Source organism: Oreochromis niloticus, linkage group LG19 (assembly GCF_001858045.2).
Source record: "Oreochromis niloticus isolate F11D_XX linkage group LG19, O_niloticus_UMD_NMBU, whole genome shotgun sequence".
NCBI lineage: Eukaryota > Metazoa > Chordata > Actinopteri > Cichliformes > Cichlidae > Oreochromis > Oreochromis niloticus.
This window is the reverse complement of record NC_031983.2, coordinates 14,439,243-14,461,436: the sequence shown is the minus strand read 5'-3', so window position 1 is coordinate 14,461,436 and position 22,194 is coordinate 14,439,243. Positions and strand designations below refer to the sequence as shown.

Sequence of the window (22,194 nt, the reverse complement as noted above, 5' to 3'; positions counted from 1 at the left end):
GTGCTCACTTGTGTTTCATCCGTGAGTTTAGTCCCTTAACGACATATCTGAAGTTGACAGTGACAAGAGGCTGGTGACTGTTCACAAACTTTGGAGCGACGTCGTAACAGCTCGCTTAACTAATTCAGATGCTTCACTTGTGATCCCTATTCCATCAGTACGTACTTTATACAGGGTGACGCACTCGCACAGCATCGACAAGGACCACATCCCCCAAAAGCCATATCTCTTCTTTTCTTCAAGTCTGTTGCTCTCTTGTTTTCTGTGCTCACTGGAGGAGGTGATGTAAGAACATTAATGCACCGGGAGGATATGTAGAGGGTGTGTGCATCTATGTGTGTGTGAGAGACAGAAAGGACAGGCAAAGAGGTGCTGTGCTCACTTATATTGAATGTAGGGAGGGGCATGACAACTTGGGAAGAGATGGATCAAAGATTCATAGGCCCGACCTTCAGGCTTGTGCGCACGCACGCACGCACCACTCACAGTAACGTTGCCCGTGACGGTTTTGTCATCCCTTTTGCATCTGTCATGATTGCTCTCTCATGATCGCTCCTGGTGTGACCTACATAGACTGGAATGTCAGCCGTGTTTGTGCGTCTACCGCAAATACCCATATAAATACAAGCATAAGCTTTCCACTTCCGCTGTTCTACGTGAGGCGGGATTTAGGAAGGATGCAGGGGAAGAAGAAGCTAGTGAGCGCTGAAGATCATCCAAGAACACCATCCTCCTAATCAGAAGGGATTCTTCTCCTGTTGACCACAGCTGAGAGCAGAGACACGTCTTACTAGGGGCAAAGAGTCGAGCTGACACACCACGGGGAAAAAGCAGTGAGGCCAAAAGACTAGTCATGCATTTCCCTTGACTCACTGCCTTGTCTCATCTCATGTTTTATTAATAGCGTGCAGCTTATTGTCTATGCACTATGTATTTTTATTTTTATTTTTTTGTCACAGGTAAGACCAGACGACATATTTCGGAATAACCACAAACTCAAATGTACTTTTTTCTCGGTCTCCCTGAGTGTTGCTCCTTTGCGCGTGACTTAAATGTGAATCCCCGCCGTTTCTCTCTTCTCAGATTCCGGGTTCACGTGTAGCAGAAATTCCTCTGATTTGACAAATGTAGCATGGAGTGGTGGAAAAGGGCCCGCTGGCTGTGCCTTCACGCATGCTTAAGCTCCAATTTATTCTGTCCACCTTAGAGCTGGGCTTAAAAGAGAATGGAGAAATTAAGGAAGTTCACTCTTTTCCCTTTTAACTGCACACATTCACTAGAGATCGTATATGGAGACGAGCCCGGGAGCATTACGAATTCTGTTTTCTCCTGACACGTATCAAAACAGCAGAGGGTTGATAGATATATATATATATCTATAAAAACATATGCTTGTGTGTGTGTGTGTGTGTCGGGGGGAGGGGGGCAATGCACAGGTGCATATTCAGTTGCATGTAATGCTTCCCTTTTAATGGGTTCGTGTGGGTGTGTGCATGCACATATGTGTGCGCGCGTGTATGTGTTTTGATATCTGTGCCTCTCTGCTTTGCCTCAGTTCAAAAGGGTTTAGTCCCGACAACGTGATGTCGGGCTGCGTCAGCTCCACCAATCCCAGCCTGGATAGCAACATTAGCAGCCAATCAGAAACTCCCAGCAGCCTTTGCTGTGTGCCCCCTTTCCATATTCAGCAACACTAGTCTCAATCTGCTGGCTTCTTTGGGATGTTGCATAAAGCCACCCCCACACCCCCCCATTCCAACATGCTTCCATATTATAAGTTTCTCATGTCTACGTTCAGTCAACTCTTCAGGAGCACCCCTCCACGCCAGTGAATGACAAACTCTCAACAGTCGGTGACATTGCATGTCAGAGGGCAGCAGCCGTTTTGTTGCATCTTGAAAGTTGAAAACGTGATTTCCTTGAGGATGATTACCGCTGACTTGCGAGCACATCCAGTTTTTCTTTCGCTTTAATGCGGACTCCGGCGCAGTAAAATCCAAGCGTGTTGTTGATTTTACCTTATGCACAAGTGCCCACTATGCCTACTTTAAGCTTTAATTAAGCTTTGCTTCATTTGAACATACGCTCAAGAACACACCCATGCATACTGTGCATGCAGAGAGCGTACACAGCAGCATAGGCTGCTTGTCGGTGTATTCACTGGATGAGTCCTTGTTACAGAGGCCTGTAGGCCTTGTTTCACTCTCTGTTTTTGCTATCTCCGCACTCCCTGTGGAAGATAGGAACACTTAATCTGGTCATTTCTTTATCCTGGCAACCTGTCGGCTCAAACCCCGCTGTTTCTCTCTGTTACTTCAATATTTGCCTTACCACCCTTTTTAAAAACTCCTTAACCCTTTTAAACAAGCACCCCCCCCCTTTTTTCTGTGATTTCTTATTCTGCCTTCTATCTTCTTCCCTCCAATTATTTCCTCTGTGTTTGCACATTCTGTCCCAGTTTCCCCCTCTCCTCCTGTCTCATCCTATCACCCCCTCCCCCTTCCCACCCCACCCATTTCACCTGCACCCCCTACCCCTGTCCCTTTTGCAGTGAGTGGAGCGGAGGGGCAAGTGAGAGAGCAAACGGCCCGGAGCCCGTCAGTACATCCGCAGAGCAGCACAGTGAGTCGACCGCTCCCCGAGGCCATCCGCTCATCACACAAACACACTCACATTCACTCACTCCTCTTTTATCTCTTAGTCACTCTCTCCTCCCCCCCCCCCCCCGCTCTCCTCATCTCTTCCTCCGTTCCCTTCTCCCCACCCTCTCCGCCGCCCTTCATCTTAACAAGCGAGGCTTTTCCCCTCCTCATTGTTTCCTCCCCATCTCTCTTTCCTCTTCTTTGCTTCCTCTCCCCTCATTCCCTCCATCCTCTCTATTTTTTGAGGCCATGCAGTATTTATGTTGTGGGCTGCTGATGCTGCGTCAGTGAACAGACATCACAGGCGTATGCCGATAGACACAAAAACACAAGTGCACAACTAAAATGGCCGACGCAGCTGTCCTCATTTGATAACGTCTGCACGTACATGCACGCTAACCTTTGTAGGTAGATGATGGTGGAGCCGCGCAGCAGTAGATACTTTAAATAGTTAAGTAAAAAAAAAGAAAAGAAAAATGATTGTGAGAGTTTCTTTACATTTGAGCTTGGGGTTTTTTTTTGTTCTAAAATCTATATTTTACAATATGAATGTAAGCTGCGCAGCATTGTTGCTGCATTGCATTCTAAATGACAAGCTGTATTTAAATGGCTTATTGCCTATCACACATAAACATGATCTATTTGAGTCACCCTAGCAGCAGTTACTTTCTGACAATTGCAGTGAGCATGAATATTCCTTTATGTAATATCTTCACCCCAGCTGGCGGCGACACACGCCAATTCCCTGTTGGGGTACCCCCGTGTCCCCCCCGTGTCACCACATCCCTCAATTTCAGGGGTGCCCCTGCACATCCAAAGCCAAAATCCCACAGGAGATGACCTTGACATATAACCCATGACCTCTGCAACCCCCCACACTTCTAATCCAACCCTATTTCTCTCCTGTGGTTGGCTGAGGTTGGCGGGCTCATTACCAGGTGTCGGTTATTACACCCTCACACATGCTGACGGCCTTAATTTATGGAGATTGAGGCACGTGTGTTCACAGCGTGGGGGTTGAGTTCTGCATGTCCATTTGATTATGTTAAAGTTTTCAAACATTTTCATACTTTATTTTCTCGATGTATTTTTTTTTAATTTGCAAATTTGCAACCTTTTTCTGTGGGCTTTTGTGAACGTATTCATATTTCGTGGTAATAAACCGACACAGATGACAACTGGACTGAAAAAATATATTTTCAAAAAATAGAGCTAGACAGGAGATATGGGGTCCCAAAAGCAAGTGGTTTCTTCTTTCAAAATTAAAGTCTAAACTAAAGTGTTTTTCAGAATAAAGAGTGATAGACCGCCAACGTGTCCTAAACATTTTAAGTTTTTTGACAGCCTGTCGTATATTTAATTTGACAGCACACAAAATGAGATAAAATTTATTAAAAGAAAAATAAGACGTGCAGCATTTGAAAAATCAATATTTAAAAAAACATATTCCCTCCAGGGAAGAGAAACTGCATGTACTTAATTCTGGACAGAAACTCGAAGAAGTTAGAGTGTTATTATTGTAACTGTTAATTTGGAGCAGTCGGGGTTTTTTATATTTCTGTTTACTTCATTTTTACATAATTATATAATATGTAAATTTGATCCCAGTAGGAGGTTTGGGTTTGCTGAAACTGCTGACCTGAACTCTGTCTAAAGTAGAGAGGGATATAATTCGAGGAATCCAACTTATGCTCTCAGTATGGACTGACTGGAGTACAATGGTAGAGCTCGCTTCACTGTTGGAGCAGCTAAAAATAAACAGCTAAGGGTTAGAGTCACAGTGGTCTGACAACATGCCCAGAACTATGAAGTGATCATGTTAGAGAGCACTGCTCCTGTATAGAGAAATTAAAAACAGGGAGATGAGGCAGCTTTTCAAAAGAGATAACTGCAGCGATCTACCTCATGCGTTGTCACGTAAACAGATGTAGTCGCGGTACCATCCCTGAGAGTCACAGCTCTGATTTAAAACTACCTACTTTCAGTGTTGTGTCACTACCTCACAGCAAGCTTGCAATGGCTTATTGTTTTCTTTGAATGGTTATGTTATATATGCATACAGTACATCCATCCTTATGTGTGCGAATGCGTTTGCACGTGCAGGAGAGAGTGAATGTGTGTGTCCGCTGGGGATGCTCTCCTCATCCCATCTCCGTACTCTGCCTCTGTCTCCAGCGCATCAGGAGCGTCTTACATAAGAACAGGGCAAAAATAGCATCTGAGAGTGGAGAGGAGGAGAGAGCTCTGCTGGCACGCACACAGTCGTAACAGGACCGCGGGGCACGGCACAACCCTGAGTACTATCACACACACACAAATGCACAGGGAAGACTGCAGTTATCAGGCATTATACATCTTTTTGTGTGTGCGTGCTTGTGTGTGTACTTTTCTGACAGAATAGTAGAAATGAGGACTCCGCAAACACCGAATAATTCCCGATGATCTTTCAGCATGGGCACAGGGCTGTGTTAAACCTCCTTCGTAACCACAGTTGTGTATGCGTCGCACTAAACGGAGGTAGAGAGTAAGGAATCAAGAGTTCAAAATATATAAAAATAAAAAAGAAACTACATTAGTTCATTAGTTTTCACTGTGCTGCAGTGTAATTGGTATGTGCTGTCAAGTGCAGTAATTCTGAATTCACTTCGCATGTTTTTCCCGCCGTGTTCAGAAGCATGCAGAAAGTCACCAATTATGCAGAAGCGTTCCTTAATTGCAGACACCTACAGAAGCTTGACTGCTGAAATGTTTGTTGTTGTTTCTTCTCTTCAATTAAATGATTTTTTTGTGCCTCATTTTCTTGTTTTACATCTATTTAAGTGTCGACTGCCCGTTTGAAATACAGGGATGGTAGAGCAGCCGATGAAGACCAAAGGGGAGGTGGGAACGGTACGTGAAGTGGTGGAGTGCTACCAGATGAAGGATCATGGATAAAAAAAAATAAGCCCCCACTTCTGTAGGATGGCGGGAAAGTGGAGCACATTTAAAGTGTGGCACTCGCTCTTTCTTGGCTTGTAATTTCTACCTCCATCACTTGTTTGCCTCCGTCCTCCCTATCAGTTTGTCACAACACCAGTCTGATTACTTTCTTACTATTTAATCTCTTTTCTTGGCCTGCAACTAATTTTTTTTTTAAATCACAAGTCTGGCTACGCCTGGTGCCAGAACACCCCCCCCCCCCAATCTCTCGGCATCCTTTCAGCACAAAAAACATATATGCGCATATGGCAAAGACAGCAAGGAAAGAAATCTGGAAACAACTTAGTAAGTGGGCAATGAGGCAAGAGCTAGAGCAGGAAAGTGAAAAAGCCCAGAGTGCTGAAGGAAGGAGGGAAGGTTAAGTTGGGAGTGGGAGAAATGGCGTGCTTTTATCCCCAACAGCCAGAAGGGACAAGCTGAGTGGAGCCTTTTTGTGTGTGTGTGTGAGTGTGCAAGGATAAACATTGGAAGAAATTGTATAGAGTTGCAAGAAATCTCAGCAGGTTTAAACACAACAAGACCCAGAAGAGTTTGCTTCTGCATACGCTGGTTTGTGCACGAGCGTCTCTTGAAGAGAGTAGCTACTCCCTGTGAGACTTCCACCCTCCCACTTTTTCTCATTTTGGTTTCCATTTGTGTTTTGAAAGAGCTACTTTAAAGGTTCTCATTTGGTCAGGGAGGGGGGTTGGAGCAATTAATTAATATTTTTGGCTTTGCAGGCATAGGTCAGTAACCCAGAGAGCCAGTAGTGTTCATATATATATATATATATATACATATATATATATATACATATATATACATATATATATATATACATATATATATATATATATATATATATAGATATATAGATATATATATATATATATACATATATATATATATATATAGATATATATATATATATATATATATATATATATATATATACATATATATATATATATAGATAGATAGATAGATAGATAGATAGATGTATATATATATATATGTGTGTATATATATGTATACATATATGTATGTATATATATATGTAGATGAGTGTGTTTGTGTGTGTGTACATATGTCACCTGTAGCCCCTCCTCTTCTGTCCACCCCCATTACCCTCTGCTTTCAGAGGCAAGGTTCTCATGCATAATGCAGAGTGAACAGGGAGGCTCTCATTAATAATTACTGCTGCCTTTGATGGATGGAGAAAATAACGAAGGGGGCTGTTAAAAATGGAGAGACTGAGAGAGACGGTGGAGGCGGGAGGGGAGAATCAAGAGTTTTTGGGGTGTTTTTCCCCCCCTCCTGTTTTTTTTTTTCGCCATCGTAGTTCTTTGAGGGCTGAATGCTTATGGGGATGGATTTGGAGTTAGTATAATCAAAAGCTAGGCTCATATTTTGGATGGTGTTAATATTTTGATTAGGGAGTGACTCCTTCTGATGGTGGATGGATCTCAGAACTTAATTGTGTTGGAAGCCGCCATTACCACTCCAGGGTGTTTGTCTCTTGGCTTTTCTCTGATATTCCATATCGTCTACCACTTCTTTGTGATGAGAAGCCTTTTTCATCTTTACTTTTTTATGTGAGATATTAAGCTTCCACTGTTTCTGTAAGGTGGAAAATTAATTATGTTCAGCTGTATAAGGAAAAAAAAAAGCTTTAATCAAATTAAAGCGGAGTTCGAGATATTTGATGGTGTTCCCTGGCATAATTAATATATGTGTTGCTGCGTACGACACCATGCACGTGCATATGCAAGCGGTGCTCTGTGTGTGGTCAGGGTGGTCAGGATAGGTCAGAGGGAAGAGCCAAGCTACAAAATCCCTTCGAGTTAACCAATCAGAGGAAAGACTCTGAGTGAGAAGCCAATGGAAGATTGAGTTGGTGGCCTTTGATAGAGGGGCAACCATTTGCCTCGTCACTGAACAGCAGTGCTGGAGGCTTAGGGGTGCACAATGCAGGTTTTGGAAGACGGAGGATGAGGATAGAGATACAGAAGCAAATGCTAAATTAAAGATGTAAAAAGGTAAAATTAGAAAATATATATTTACAAAATTGCAGAATATTTGTATTTGAGTTCCAAGCTGGTGGGTCATAGAGAACACACACACTGACTCCAAGCAACAGGGTGACATTTTGAAACTTAATTACTATTAGTTGGTTTTTACTGAAGGTCAGAGCAGTTATGTGTTCATTTTATTTCACTCACTATCCAAGTTACTCCAAGTGTGCACTGTCGTAAAATTTACCTGTATGTCACTTGTACTTAGGATTGCCGATTTCAAATGTATTTATTTGTATTGCATTTATGATATGTATGCCTTCTCTTTGTTTTTAGATCATGTTTTAAGTGTATGAGCATTTGATATTGTTCCAGAAATATAAAGTGAAGCAAATTCCTCAAGGCAGCAACATTAGTAACAGTGAGTTTATTCAACGTGTGTCGGAGAGCAGGCGATGCCTGCTTGTCTGCTCTGATTTGAATGAAGACCAGATGAATACTTATAGCCATTATGCCTGAACAGACTGTGTCGCAGATAGGTTGTGACACTCTATGATGTAAGGTAGCATTTAATCTAAAGAGAACAGGATATGCAGATCACTGTGTCAGGGAGATGTCTTGTCCGTACAGTGAGTGGAAATTGTTATTCTGCCACAGTATAGATCGAACACCCACATCTGAGATGTAACAACAGACATCGCTTACAGTGTGTTGTTTTACCTTACACGTACAGCAAACCTTACATTTAGTGACGTAAATATTTGAAGTATGACACGTTTTTTTTGTCGTTTTGCCATTTTCATACATAGTTCCACATAATGGGCTGAAAAAGAAATTGGACAGTTGACTTACAAGAAGCTCTGTGACCAGGTGAGACCTGTACCTTTGTTTTCCATGATAAATTAAGCAGATAATAGATCTGGAGTTGATTCCAAATGTGGAATTTACATTTTCTATCTGTTTACTGGAGCTGTCAGCTCGAGGTCCAAAGAGCTGTCGATGCAAGTGAAGAAGGCCATCATTAGGCTGAAAAATTAAAAGAAAACCTATCGGGGAGATAGGAAATCTTTAGGAGAGGTGAAATTAAAAATCTGATGCACTTTTAAAAAGAAGACCAGCTCAGCAAACCAATCCCCCCCCCCCCAAAAAAAACACCTAAAGACAACTGAAGCCACCATTATTCAAACTCACAAGGCTGTAACCATTATTTTTACGTTAACAATTGGTCTGAGGAACACTTGTAATGAGAGCGGTTTCATTCTTAGTGACGAACTAGCCCTTATCATCTCTTTACCATCTTTCAGCTCATTGTTTTGGTTTGCACAAACAACACAAATGTACCAAAATTTGGTTTACTTTTTGCGAGAGTATATCGCCATGGTAACTTGTGCTGCAGATCTAACCACCTCTGGAACAGGTAATGTTCAACATTAGAGATCTGCAGCTATGAAATCACCACATAAAGATCAAGCAGATCTATGGAAAATAGCTTCACCATTGCATTCATGCTGCACCATTGCAGCGTCCAGTCTTTGCTTTTCCCTCCTGAGCCTTAGTGATAAATATAGATTCTTAGTGCACTTTTATTCCTTGATGCTTTTTCCCTGTTGGCTGTAAACTGTTTTACAACAGTTTTGTTCTATAAGCATTAATATGCAAACAAAACAGGATACCTATTTGTACTTGTGGATCTTACACTAAATTTTTGAATTTGAATTAAAAAAAAGCTTAAAACTGTCTTACTTACATTAAAAATGTTAATTTAAAGGAATTTAACAGAATATTGAAATCCAGTTTTCTCCCACGTCTTCCATTATAAAACTGTGATATCAATAATTCTCGTACCTCACACAGTCTGTATTTTTTCCGGCTTTTCTTCCCAGCTTCAAATAGGCTAGACTTTATTAATGTGGGAGGTGTTTTCCAGTCTTACTGACAAAAGTGCTTAAAGTGCTCACACATTCATACAGGGCTTTTAATACTAAACTACTGTTCAGCACTTTTCCTCTCACACACACTCTCATACTAGCACACAATGTCTGTGGCAGTCTGTTTTATATGTGTTTATTCTCTTAATATTTTAATAATATCATCGTATTATCTTTCTTGGTAAGACCAGTTGCTCTTCTGTCAGTAGACCTGCCCTCATTTGCAATGCCTTTCATGTGAACACACTCGTAGCTAGATTTGGAAGTCCTGGGTTGACTTACTGAGCTACTGGATTGCCTTGCTTTGGTACGGGGCCCGGCTCTGAGCACAACACAGGTTCAAAATACAACACAAATGAGCAAAACTGTTGTTTCAAAATGTTGTGTGACTTTTTTCAAGAGTTGCTTCTTGCCAGATGTATGAAGAGGCAGATGTTTGCCAAAATGTTCACGTCAGTTTGATCCCATGCTGCTGCTTTCTGCCCATGTGGGATGTGGCGCCCCAGAAAATTCTGTGTTAAAACAAGAAAAAGAGAAAGGGAAGAATATGGTGACAGAAACATGACAAGCTTCTCCACTGATGTTACCTTTAATATATAAGAATTAACCATTTGTTTTGCTTGGCAATCGCTGACCAGTAGCCAAAAGTGAAGTGAAATGAGAGTGGCTGGAAGAAGGGGTAAACGTGTTGTCCACATGAACTAATCCACTATCAAAGTCAGGCTGAAAGGCCTCTAAAGAAGACCACATGTATCAGTGATTCAAGCCCATAACAAAACGCCAATAACTGAAAAAGACAAGGATTTAGAAAGATAGAAGAAGACAAGAATGACACACTTCAGTAAAGAAAGGAAACAAATGCAGAGTGGGAGATGTGTCCACGGATGTCTGAGCTGCTCAGGAGTTTAGCATCTGAAAAGCATAGAAAGGATGGCAGCTGCTTGGCCTCCTAATCAAGTTACAGTAGACCTGGGCATCCTCCCAAACACTCTGACGTAAAGCTGATGAAAATTTTTGACACTGTCACATAGATGACAAAGAAGAGGAAAATGCGTCCACCTTCATTTGCCCATACACCTACACGACTCAGGCCTTCCTAATGAAAGCCCGAATCTGCTGTGATCTTTGAATTCATTCGGCCTCATGAATTCAAGACGCAGGATGATGACATAATTATGAAAGCCTTTTACATGCAAATCACATTGTGTCTGCTCTGATTGTGGTGCTTCATGCATTTTTGTGGGGTGTCTTATTTTTCCTTTGTGTGTGTGTGTATGTGTGTTTTTTGCAGGTATGAAGCAGCACAATGACCAAGGTACTCAGTATCGTTCAGCCATTTACACATCCAACCCCACTCACCAGGAGATTGCGCTGCAGAGTAAAGTGGCCTTCCAGCAGGTATGATACCCCCTCACACACATCAGGAGGTTTTATTATTATATTTACTCAAGTATGGGATTGCATATAACCAAACTATAAGCCAAGTAAAGCAGTAGCCACGGAGCGACTTGTGAAAAATGTGAAGAAAGTCTCAAACACCTTTCCAGTTAACAAACTAATGTAACGCATGTATATAAATATGACTGAGTCATCATATATAGGTTTTATCAATATATAGGAAACTTTTTGAGTGTTGCAGCAGAATAAGCTGTAGTTTGGAGCTTTCTTTATTATTTGAATGGCAATTAAAAATCAGTGTCTGGAGTAGCGGCCTCTTATGCAGTTTAGTCAAAACCATCTTTTTAGATGATATGCATCTAAACCGGCTTTCTTAAACCGAAAGAGAGGAAGGGGGTCAAAAGGCCATCCTAACTGATTTCTAAAGCTCTCCCTTTCAGTGGCGCACGCGTGCTTCTTTTGTTCGTTCTATTGTTCTGCCCATCAGCCCGCCGATCCGTCCGTTGTTCCCGGCATCACCCTCTTCGCTCCTCTCAATGGTATTCATGGATGAGCTGGCAGGGGGCAGAGGGGAGCAAATTATGATCGTTAGGGTTACTTGGGGCTCCCGGGGTCAGCAGCCAGGCGCTGCGGGCCTGTTATGTTGCCGTGGCAACAACCTCCCAACCTTGGCCTTGGGCTTGGGTCAGAGGTTAGAGAGGAGTGGCAGCTGGGACCAAAAAGGTGGGGGAGGAAGAGCATGAAAAGTACGAGAGAGGCAGTTAGATCAGAGAGTCATCACTGACAGGTTATCAACTCACGATGACCCTGCCCTTTGGCTGTCAACTGACCACGACCTCATCACGCCCACACGCACACAAGCACACATACCACCAAGATTTCTAAGCCACACACCCTTGAAGTAATTTTTAAAAAGCTAAAGAGCATGGGGCAAATGGATGAAGCCTGTAACAGTCAACAAAGAAACAGGGAGAGAAATGCACAGATGGCACACATGCATTACCATCTGCATAGTAAGAGACAGGAGGAAATTACATGTGTATGTTTTGAGTTTAAAAGTTCATCCTTGAACTTGGAAACGGCATTTGACCAAACAATCTTACCTGTGATCTGTTTGGCAGCTCTTCTGAGTTCATCTGGTTTGCTGTAGGGCCTCAAATGCAAGTGAAAGTTAAAACTTTAAGGAGACCCAGAATAATCAGTGGTTGCCAAGTGCTTACATTGAATTTTCTTGTTGTCTGGGACCAATAGCAAGTAGTTTCAATGACCCATTCTCACCTGGAATTTGAGCATGCGGCACCCTCAACCTCTGGATGCGTGTAGTTGAAAGGAAACTGCACAGGTCACCTGGTGGAAGACAACCTGTCTCATTTCAACCTTAACTGGCAAGAGTCAGTCTCGAACAGATTGGAGGAAGGCCTGCAACTAATTGCTCTTAAATTTATAAAGGCAGACAGATCGGCATCTGCTCCATCAAATAATGAAACACACAAACCTGAGTGACTAAGGTTTGTGGCAGGCAATTAACTGTAAATTATGCTTTTTACACCAAAAGCATGTCTTATTTTGTGGCTGATATGTGTGTGTGATAATTGCCTCTAGGAGTGTTTATTTATTTGGAAAGACGGGGGAGATGTTATCAGAATGAGTGTGTAATTGGCATGACTGGATGGCTCAAAGCTGTGAGCGCAGTGCTAAAACTTTGACTCTGTCCTGTCGCTCTTTATTCGGTCCCTGCTCTGAGTGTTTAGAGCCGAGCCACATATTCCTGCTCCACAGTAATACTGGGATTTTATTGAAGCAGAGCAGAACTGAACTGAACTTAATGGAGCGTTGGAGGGAGGGGAGGAGGAGTATCCTTGTATGCAAGGCACATACAAGGATACATCTTGCTTTCCTTTTTACAGTGAGCAGAGCCGGTTCCAGTGTTTCAGACATTTCTACACAGACGTCAGGACATAATTCAATCATCTCTGCATGCCTTTTTTTTCAGGGTTCTGTTGCCTTTATCCATCTATCCCAAACTCGAATTTATGTTGACGGTTGCGTCATGAAGGTGTTAAAATCTTTATAAAATCAAACAAAAACACCAAGAATTAGATTTCCATACCAGGTTGGGGCCCCGAGTTAAAAATGATCTCCTCTGGTGCTGTTTGCCAAAAAGGTGCTGGTGGAAACTGATCTACTGTTGGCTAAAGGAAAGGAAAGCAGAGATATGGAAGTTGTGTTGGGACTCAGTGAGAGAGAAGGATGATCTGTACATGAGAGTAAGAAGCAGGTGGAAGAGAGCCTGGAGAGGTGGAGGCATGCTCTGGAGACAGGAGGAGTGAAAGTCTGTAGAAACAAGGCACAATACATGCATGTGAATGAGAGGGAGACAGGTTTGGCAGTGAAGCTGCAGGTAGTGAAGGTATATTAGTTTGAATACCTGGGATCAACCATCCAGAGCAAAGGGCAGAAGAGAGGTGAAGAAGAGGATGTAGGCAGCGTGAAGTGGGAGGAGATGAGTGTCAGGGTAACTTGTCACAGAAGGACAGCAGCATGAGTGAAAGGAACGGATGTATTGTTTGGAGATGGTGGAACTGAGAAAAAGACCGGAGGAGGAGCTGAAGACAGCAGAGATTTTTTGGGACTGACCAGAATGGACAAGATTAGAAATGAGTCCATCAGAGCTCAGCTCAGGTTGAGCAGTTTGGAGAGAAAGTTAGAGAGGCGAGGCTGAGATTGTTTGGACATGTGCAGAGGAGGGATAGGGGATATATTGGGCATGTTAAATATGGAAGCTGCCAGAGAGGAGGAAAAGGATAATGTGAGATGGAGGCAACCGCTAAAGGGAGAACCTGAAAGAAGAAAAACCCAGACCAATGCACGCATTTGGTACAGTAACAATATCCTCATTAACACGTGGATCTTATATAGCTCTTGTCTACTCTAAGTACTCACAGCGCTTTACCCAACTTGGCTCAATCACCCATTCACGCTCCTTCATACAGGGACTCTTTTCTGTGCTTCTTTCCAGTACAAAACTAAACATCTGATATAGACGGCAACAAACATCCACAGATTTGTGATTTATCACAGTTAATCTCTGTGTTATTGCAAACAGATTGCATGTAAGTGCCAACTTGACCCAATTCAAAGGAAAAATCAATAGCACACTGACTGCCTCTTATTGCCGTTTTGGCCCTGTTTTATCGTCGTCTTGACACACCAAAGTTGCTTTGAAGATGGCAACTGACTGTGAGTAGTCTCAGATCTGGTCCCCATCTTTGATGTGATCATTTCAAACATTGATGGTACACAGTCATAATAACTTTGGTAGCATATGACTAAGACTTTAGATGAACTAAATCAGGCAGATATAAAAGGTTGCTTTGGGGGGTTTTTCTCCTAAAGTTATTGTGAAATATCTCTTTATCTTATTTTATTAGCGAGGATAGCAGCCATGCTAAATCTTTGTGTTATTGTCCAGCTGTTGCTACTTAAGAGGCCACGTTACATCTGTATATTTGAAACTTTTCATATGTCATTACATTATTCATTCATTCATTTGTTACCAACTATGAGCAGGGAAATTATATCATCTATTTATTGCCCCTCCACTTTGAAATAATTCAGCCATCCTGAATCTCCTGTAGAGCTTTCAGTCATTTTAAACATTATTTTGTACACCGAAAAGGCATAACATTATGGTCACGTGCCTAATATTGTGTTGTTGCCTAAACAGCCCTGACCTGTCGAAGCGTGGACTACACTAGACCCTTGAAGGTCGAAGGTGTGCTATCTTATCTGGCGCAAAGATGTACAGATCCTTTAAGTCCTGTAAGATGCAAGATGTGGCTTCCATGGATTGGACTTGTTTGTCCAGCACATCCCACAAATCCTTGATCGGCTTGAAATCTGAGGAATTTGGAGGTCAAGTCAATGCCTCAAACTTCTTGTTGTTCTCCTCAAACCATTCCTGAACCAATTTTGCTTTGTGGCAGGGTGCATTATCCTCTCCATCAAGGGTGTACATGGTGTACAACAATGCTTAGATAGGTGGTACGTGTCAAAGTAACGACCCCATGGATGGCAGGACCCAAGGTTTCCCAGGAGAACATTGCCCAAAGCATCACACTGCCTTCACCGGGTTGCTTTCTTCCCCTAGTGCATCCTGGTGTTTCTCAGATGAGTGACGCACACTTACCCCATCATCTATGTGATACCCCAGACCAGGCTACCTTCTTCCATAGCTTCTATTGATCCATTGGTGTAGCCATCACAGTTTGGCCCCATTTGGCCCTGGTCCAACTCAAATCCTTATTTTTCCTGCTTCTACAACAACGTTGAGGACAAAATGTTCACACATGTATCCCATGTATACCACACAGTAACAGGCCCCATGACCACCTGTCAGTGGTCAAAATGTTATGCCTGATCGGTGTATGATCCTCAGCAGGTCAGCAGATTAGGGTCAGTTTTTCCAGGCAGCTCTACACTAGAGACGTTTTGTACATTGTACTCATTCAAAGAATATCAAAGAATTGCACCCTTAATTATGTGATTGCATGATTTTAATATAGAGACACTTGATTAAAGTTACAATATCAAAATGTTATTGTAATATTATTAAATGATTTTCTATTATGAATTTGAGATTTTTTAAGACAAGACGAGACGTTTTTCTTTTTTTAAATAATTAAAATAGCCAGAAAAATTAAATGTAATTATTTACAAAGTGCAAAAAATTGAAAAAAATCCTAAAAACAGTGCGTATGGGCTCTAGGTAAGACTGAGAATCTTAATGTCATGAGCCTTTAAATAAACAGACTGGAAAAACAACCATAAGCAAGCCCGAGGGGGGCTCACTGAGTTTGTATCACAGCACAGAAAAGGCTGTTATAGTGAGCATTATATTGTCACCTGCCTGAGAATAAATAATCCAGTCCATAAAAGACCCTTAAAAACACACACACTCACATTTGCAAACATCTAGAATAGAAACGGTATTCACTCAATCTCCCCGACTCTCTGGAACGCTGCTGACACCACCAATCTGTCAGCCACTTCAGTGGCACCCCAGTTCCATCTGAGGGCCACTGGGACCACTGGGACACGTATCTTCCCAAAGCAGCTGACACACTCTGAACCAAAATGGCAGCTTCCTGCCCTGAAATGGTTGCTTCGCCACATTGATGCTGAGTCTCAAGAACGTCTGGCTTGAAAACAGCATCTCTACGGAGGAAGAGCTTGCTGTGTGTGTGTGCTTGTGAGGTTGTATGTGAGTGTGTGTTTTATCCTGAAAGCCCAATGCTGTCTGGGAGAGCATCAGGAGAAGTGAATACATGTTCAAGAAGAGTGACAAGAGAGAGTGGGTGGAGGCGATCTAAGACAACCAGAGATAAGGCATCACAAAATCCCTATTCCACCCCACTGCCAGCACATGACTCACCCACACTCGCGTGTACATACAGACGCACACAGACATACATTTGGCACATACAGGCACAGCCCAATGAATAATTAACCCATACGAAGAGTCTCTTCTGCAGGGCTTTCAGTTTCTTAACTTCAGCATTGAGAGAGGGGGGGGTGCATGGAGGTTTGGGAGAGTGAGGCAGAAAAGCTTGTTTAAGCGCGAGAGCAGAGAGGGAGGGGGGAGGGGTGGCTGAGGGAGAGGAGGGGAGGAGAAGGGGGTTCTCTATAATGAAATTTGAAATTTGCAGAACATCAAAGGCTTCTGTAGCCAAGCCGCTGTGGCAGCAGAGCAGAGAGGAGGAGTGCATCACTTTCTCTCCCTCTGTCTCCCCCATCCCTCTTTTTCCCCCCCATCTCTTTTTCTTTCTATCCCTCCCTCTCTGCTAAAATGTGTCTCCCTTGAGCTGGGGTGAGGGGCGTGGGGGTGAGTAGAGGGTGAGAGAGAAGGGATGGGAAGAGTTGATTAGGAGAGTCGGGGGGTGGGGGTGGCTTAGAGATGGGTTAGGGGAGAGAAAAATGGATGAACGGGGGGTTCTATATATATATATACACGTGTGTGTGTGCGTGCATGTATGAACAATAGGTTTTATCAAGCCAGCTTGAATACTGCGTGCGTGTGTATGCGCACATGCATGTGTGTAGGGCCTTGGAGGGGTGAGTGTGCCCTCTGATAAAGCATCCTAACTTAATGAGCTTGAAATGGGTGGGGGGTGGAGGGTGTAGGGGTGGTGCGCAGGGGTTCGGATGATGGCTGAAAAAAAAAGGAGATCATTCGAGGCTAGAAGTCTTGAGGAGAAGCCCGAGGGTTGTTAAAACAGGGCACAACATCAGCAGGTTTCAGAATCACGCTTCTCGTCGCACAAGCTAACGTTCCGCATTTTGGAAAGTCGTCAGAAAGTGAGATTTACCCTTCCAGTGATTCCCCGGCCCTAGAGTTCTCAACCCTGTCTGTGCTGCACATGTTTAAATTTAGCCGCGCGCCGAACTGATCAATATTAAAACAGCATTATTGGCTTAGATGAATTAATAAGTAGAAAAATTTTAGTGGAATATTGTTCGCAGGCAACTTTTTTTTAAGTCGCCGCCTGCAAGTCAGATGTTGCCGATTGCCTTGCAGCTGCGATGTTGAAAGGCGATCGCTTTTCACGGGAACGTCGAGCTGATCTTCTGCATTTTGGGTCTTCTGATAGCGAGCTACTTGTTGTCTGCCCTGGGAAAAAGAAAAAAAAAATGTAGGAGCGTGCACCACCTTGCTCCGAGACCGAAGAGCGTGCATCCTCTCTCTCCCGCTCGAAATGTAGGAGTGTTTTTTTTCTGCTCACAAAATGTAGGAGCCCTCGCTGAAGAAGCCCAGCTAAAATGGATGCCTGACCCATGATGACAGAGGGAAAGAGAGATGAGCAGAGCAGGCAAAAAAAAGAAAAAGAAAAATCACAGTTGCACACATACAGATGCAGTGATGTGCATGATGAGTTTTGCACTCATTGCATTTCACAAAACCTCACATGAACAATACAATATCCTTTTTTCTGTTATTGTGTATGACCACACTCTGGTCAGTGATCCTCACTCCATTTCTTCACCATCTCCAAGTCGCTCTTTTCCTCCATTTTTTCTCTTTTTGTATTTCCCTTGGAGTCCTTCCATCACTCCCACTCTGCCTCTCTCCCTGAGGTCACTGAGGGCAAGCATGGTGCCGTGGACTCGAGCGTGAATATCACGTCGGGCTTTTCCGTGTATTTTCAGGCAGAGCTGCAGCCCGGCATTTCGCCACAGAGCAGGTTTGCTGTCTGTAGTACTCAGAGTGTATTTACATTTTTAAGATGTTGAAGAGCTTTTTGTGCTCCAGAGTTCAGGTTTGCAGCTGCAGTCAGTGCTGGGCTGGCTTTTAGATCTGAGCGAAGGAGATGGATAGCGGGTAGGAACGCGCAAATCTTATTTTGTCTTTGCACATATTAACATTTTATGCTTCTTTATATTTCTACATCTTTTGCCTTTTAGCCGTTACTTTCTGTTTGAAGACAAGTTGCATTCAGTGTATTTGCATCCAAACACGATAAAACATTAATTCAGTATTATAGAATATATACTACCCAACGCTTCATAAAAGAGTCAAAACTCACCTAATTACGCAACTTTAAAGTCTGTTTACACAGTAAGTCATCAACACAGACTGGCAAAGCACGATGAATAATTAACCCATATGAAGAGTGTTTTCTGCAGGGCTGCGATTTTGCTTAAGGTCTTAGTACTTTTTCATCCACAGTTAAATTATCAGATTTACATTGTAAATATCTTGAAATTTATGCCAACACTGTACTTAATTATCATAATGGCAATAAAGCTAATTGGAATTAGCGACCAAGATGGAGGTGAGAGCTCAAAAGAAAAATCGAGAGACCCAAATAGCAGTAGTGACATACCGGTGAAAGTATAGCGGACTAAGGCATGATTACATAAATCACCAAATTGAGGTCATATCCCTCTTTCAAATGTCTTCACTATGAGTCACCGAGTGTCACAAACTCTATGTCAGTGCCTGTCTCTTCCCCACCACTCTGCAGCCGTAGGCCTTCCGAGGGAAGACGACACAGAGAGACAAGGCAGTGGGGTAAGGAAGAGAGGAGCAGAGAGAGAGAGAGTACATTTTTCCTCCTCCACCTCAACCCTCTCTCGGGGTGTCACGTCCTATTTGTGTCCCGGGGCCGCCTCTCTAGCGATGGCGATGGTGCGAGGGGCTCTCTCGCTTGGCTGGCGAACAGGGAGGACTTGGTAGCACGAAGCAAAGTCCTCTGTGCTCACATGGGAGAAAGAGCGAGAGAATCGGCAATGGAGGGAGATGCAGAGAGAGAGAGAGAAAGAGACATGCACCCATTCAGCCATGTCTTTGACATGGGAGTCTTTCCGACAGGCGTGAAGAAAGGAAGGGCTGACTGGGCTGAGTGAGCTCAGCCCTGGACACACACACAAACATGTTTTTGTCACTTAAGAGGACATTGCATTGACTTGCGTTCATTAGCTTCAGATTTAATCCAGCGTTAACTGCAAGCCACGACTAGCCGCAATGCTAGCTGTGATCTTCACTAAGTAAAAACATATTAACCCTAAAAGGTTTCGCTTTTTGGGGATCGGGTCCCCATGATGTGGATTTGTGACAAAATATTTGACTCCACAAATTGAATAACAGCACACACACCTTTTGTATCAGCCCTTTCACACTCATATACATATTTGCACATACAAACACGCTTCTGCCTGTCTCTCGGTAACCATCATTTGAACGTCATCAACTTTTTCCCATCTAGAATTTTCTCCCCCTCATCTTTACATCCTTTCCTTCCCTCCATATTCTTCCTTCCATTTCTTTGCTGCTGCTGCTGCTGCAGTGAGAGAGAGAGAGAAAGCAAAGCCACATAAGGTTATACACAGTGGCATGACGCCATGCATTTTGATTTATAGATCTAAAATGGCCGCCGTGTTGTGACTGCTGTACAAGGCTGGATGGAGAGCGAGGGAGTGGTGTGGGGGTGTCAGGGTGGAGGTGTATGTATGCTCAGAATAGCAGACCTTTCCTTGGACGTGGCGCTCCCTTCACACGGAGCATCCTCTGCCCCGGAGGGTTCTCTGCTACTGTGGTTTGGTGGTGATGGCTGATTAATTAGGCCATGATGTACAAAGCTCTTTGCTTGTGCCGGCTGGCTAACCACAGTGCTGGTGGATACAGGCAGGAAAATTGGTTCTTCTTTAGCAGACTGCTCACAGTTTGCCTTTTAAAAAGGTAAATATGTCTGTGCTGGTGAGGCTCGGGCTCTGTGTTAAGGACTGCATTGTGTTGTAGTTTGGATTGTGGACATTGGGTCCTTCCTGCAGGGAGATTAGAGCCCTCACATTGTAGCGGCAGCCACTGAGGAGTTAGAGGTCAGCTGCTGCCTCAGCCTCTCTGTGGGGTGCAGAGCTTTGATTTACTGACTCCACTGCATCACCTCCAGCAAACCCGAGCACACACGGTTAGTACCACACTGCCTCCATGTGGGCAACATCACACACTACCCTGCTGCTTTTCACTGACATTAGTCTCAGTTAGAAAGGATATTTTTTTCAGATATTGTCTCCCTCTCTCATCACACAATTACTGATGACCAAAGGTATGAGGTTAGCTTGTTGAACTCTTACAGCTAAATAGCTCTAGGGAGTGAAAAACAGCATACAGCTGCTTCATCGTGAGTTTTTATTGTTTCTCCTTTCCAACAGAATTTCCAGACTCATCAGCTCAGTTACAATTAGTCATTTAATCAAAGAAATTGTAACAGTTTTGATGATGGACTGACTGATTTAACAAGCAAAATCTGGTCATGTGGGTTTTTTGCACACTCCAGTGAGTACACTCACTGTCTGCTTCATTGGATGGAGCTATTCAAGTGTTTGTTAATGCAAATATCTAATCAGCCAATCACATGACAGCAACTCTATGTATTTAGGCATGTAGACATGGTCAAGATGATTTGCTGAAGATGAAACTGAATATCAGAATGGGGAAGAAAGGTGGTTTAAGCTGCACAGCCGTCCCTTGGGTTTAGCAGCAGTTCTCTGAATGACAATGCCTTGTTGATGCCAGAGGTCAGAGAAGAATGGCCAGATTGCTTCGAGCTGACAGGAGGGCAACAGTAACACTATAACAACTTGACACAACCAAGGTATGCAGACCACGCCCAGTGCCACTTCTGTCAGCTAAGAACAGTAACGTGAGGCTACAATTCACAAAATCTGACAACATAGAAAATTGGAAAATGCTGCCTGGTCTGATGAGTCTCAATTTCTGCTGAGACATCAAAATTTGTCATAAATTCCTGAAAACACAAATCCATACCACTGGTGGAGGTTTAATGGTGTTTCGTGGCACACTTTAGGTCCCTTAGGACCAATTGAACATTATTTAAACACCACAGTCTGCCTGGATATTGTTGCTAACCGTGTACATCCCTTTATGACTGCAGTCAATATGGAGCAAAATCCCTGATGAATGTTTCCATTGGCGTGAAGAATTAAGGAAAAAGGGATCCAGCCTAGTACTGACAATATGCACCCTAACCCTAAAGTGACCAGCGAGTGTATAAAACTGTCACCTTAACAGTAACTAATCAATTTTTAACAAACAAAACATGGATTAATTAACCCCAACTCTTTTTACCAGTGGTGCTGGTTAATAATGAGAGAGCAGAAGAGCAATAGTGTTAAATCCATAAAACCAAAGTGATGAGCGAAAACCTGCTCAGAAGGACTGTAAAGTTTAGGGATAGATCTTTGAGGTTTGTACAATCGCAACCTTCTACACAACACTCTTATCGGATATATCTTATAAACAACATACTTAATGACTGTGGTTCCATGGAGAAGGTAAGAACATGCTCATCCTTCTTGAGCACATTCAGCTCTTGTTTTGTTGTATTTTCTGAACCCATCTGACGCCCCCACAAAGCAAAGCTCCTCAGTGCTGCAAACTGCTCTCTCTGAGGTGTAGCAATCTGTTGTACACACAAGCTACTTGTTGCCCACAGACAGTCCCAGTGCAGCTCAGACTTGTTGTTTGTCAGCTCTCAGGAGCACTGATCTAGAGAGGCCTGAGTGCTTGTATTATTAGATAGAGAAAACCACTCAGCACAGCAGGTAAACCTTTGATATATCTGTCAGAGGTGTTTTTCAAGGCGTTATGAGTGTCTATGTGAACGAGCGTGCTGCTTTAGTGGGTTTGAAGCCTTCTCTCAAGGTGTTTAGAAAAGGCTAAGTGTGAAAATG

General features: G+C 43.1%; 1 protein-coding gene across 9 annotated transcripts in view; it reads left to right on the top strand.

Moving 5' to 3' along the window:
* msrab (methionine sulfoxide reductase Ab) overlaps positions 1-22,194 on the top strand; it is a 37,699-nt gene that overhangs the window by 14,094 nt on the left and 1,411 nt on the right. For 4 of the 9 annotated variants that reach the window (XM_025900834.1, XM_003453212.5, XM_013276385.3 and 1 more), the window contains exon 5: positions 10,835-10,941. In XM_025900834.1, the coding sequence (XP_025756619.1) occupies positions 10,835-10,941 (107 nt within the window). The other 5 variants (XR_003215206.1, XM_025900831.1, XR_003215207.1 and 2 more) reach the window with 5 other exon arrangements.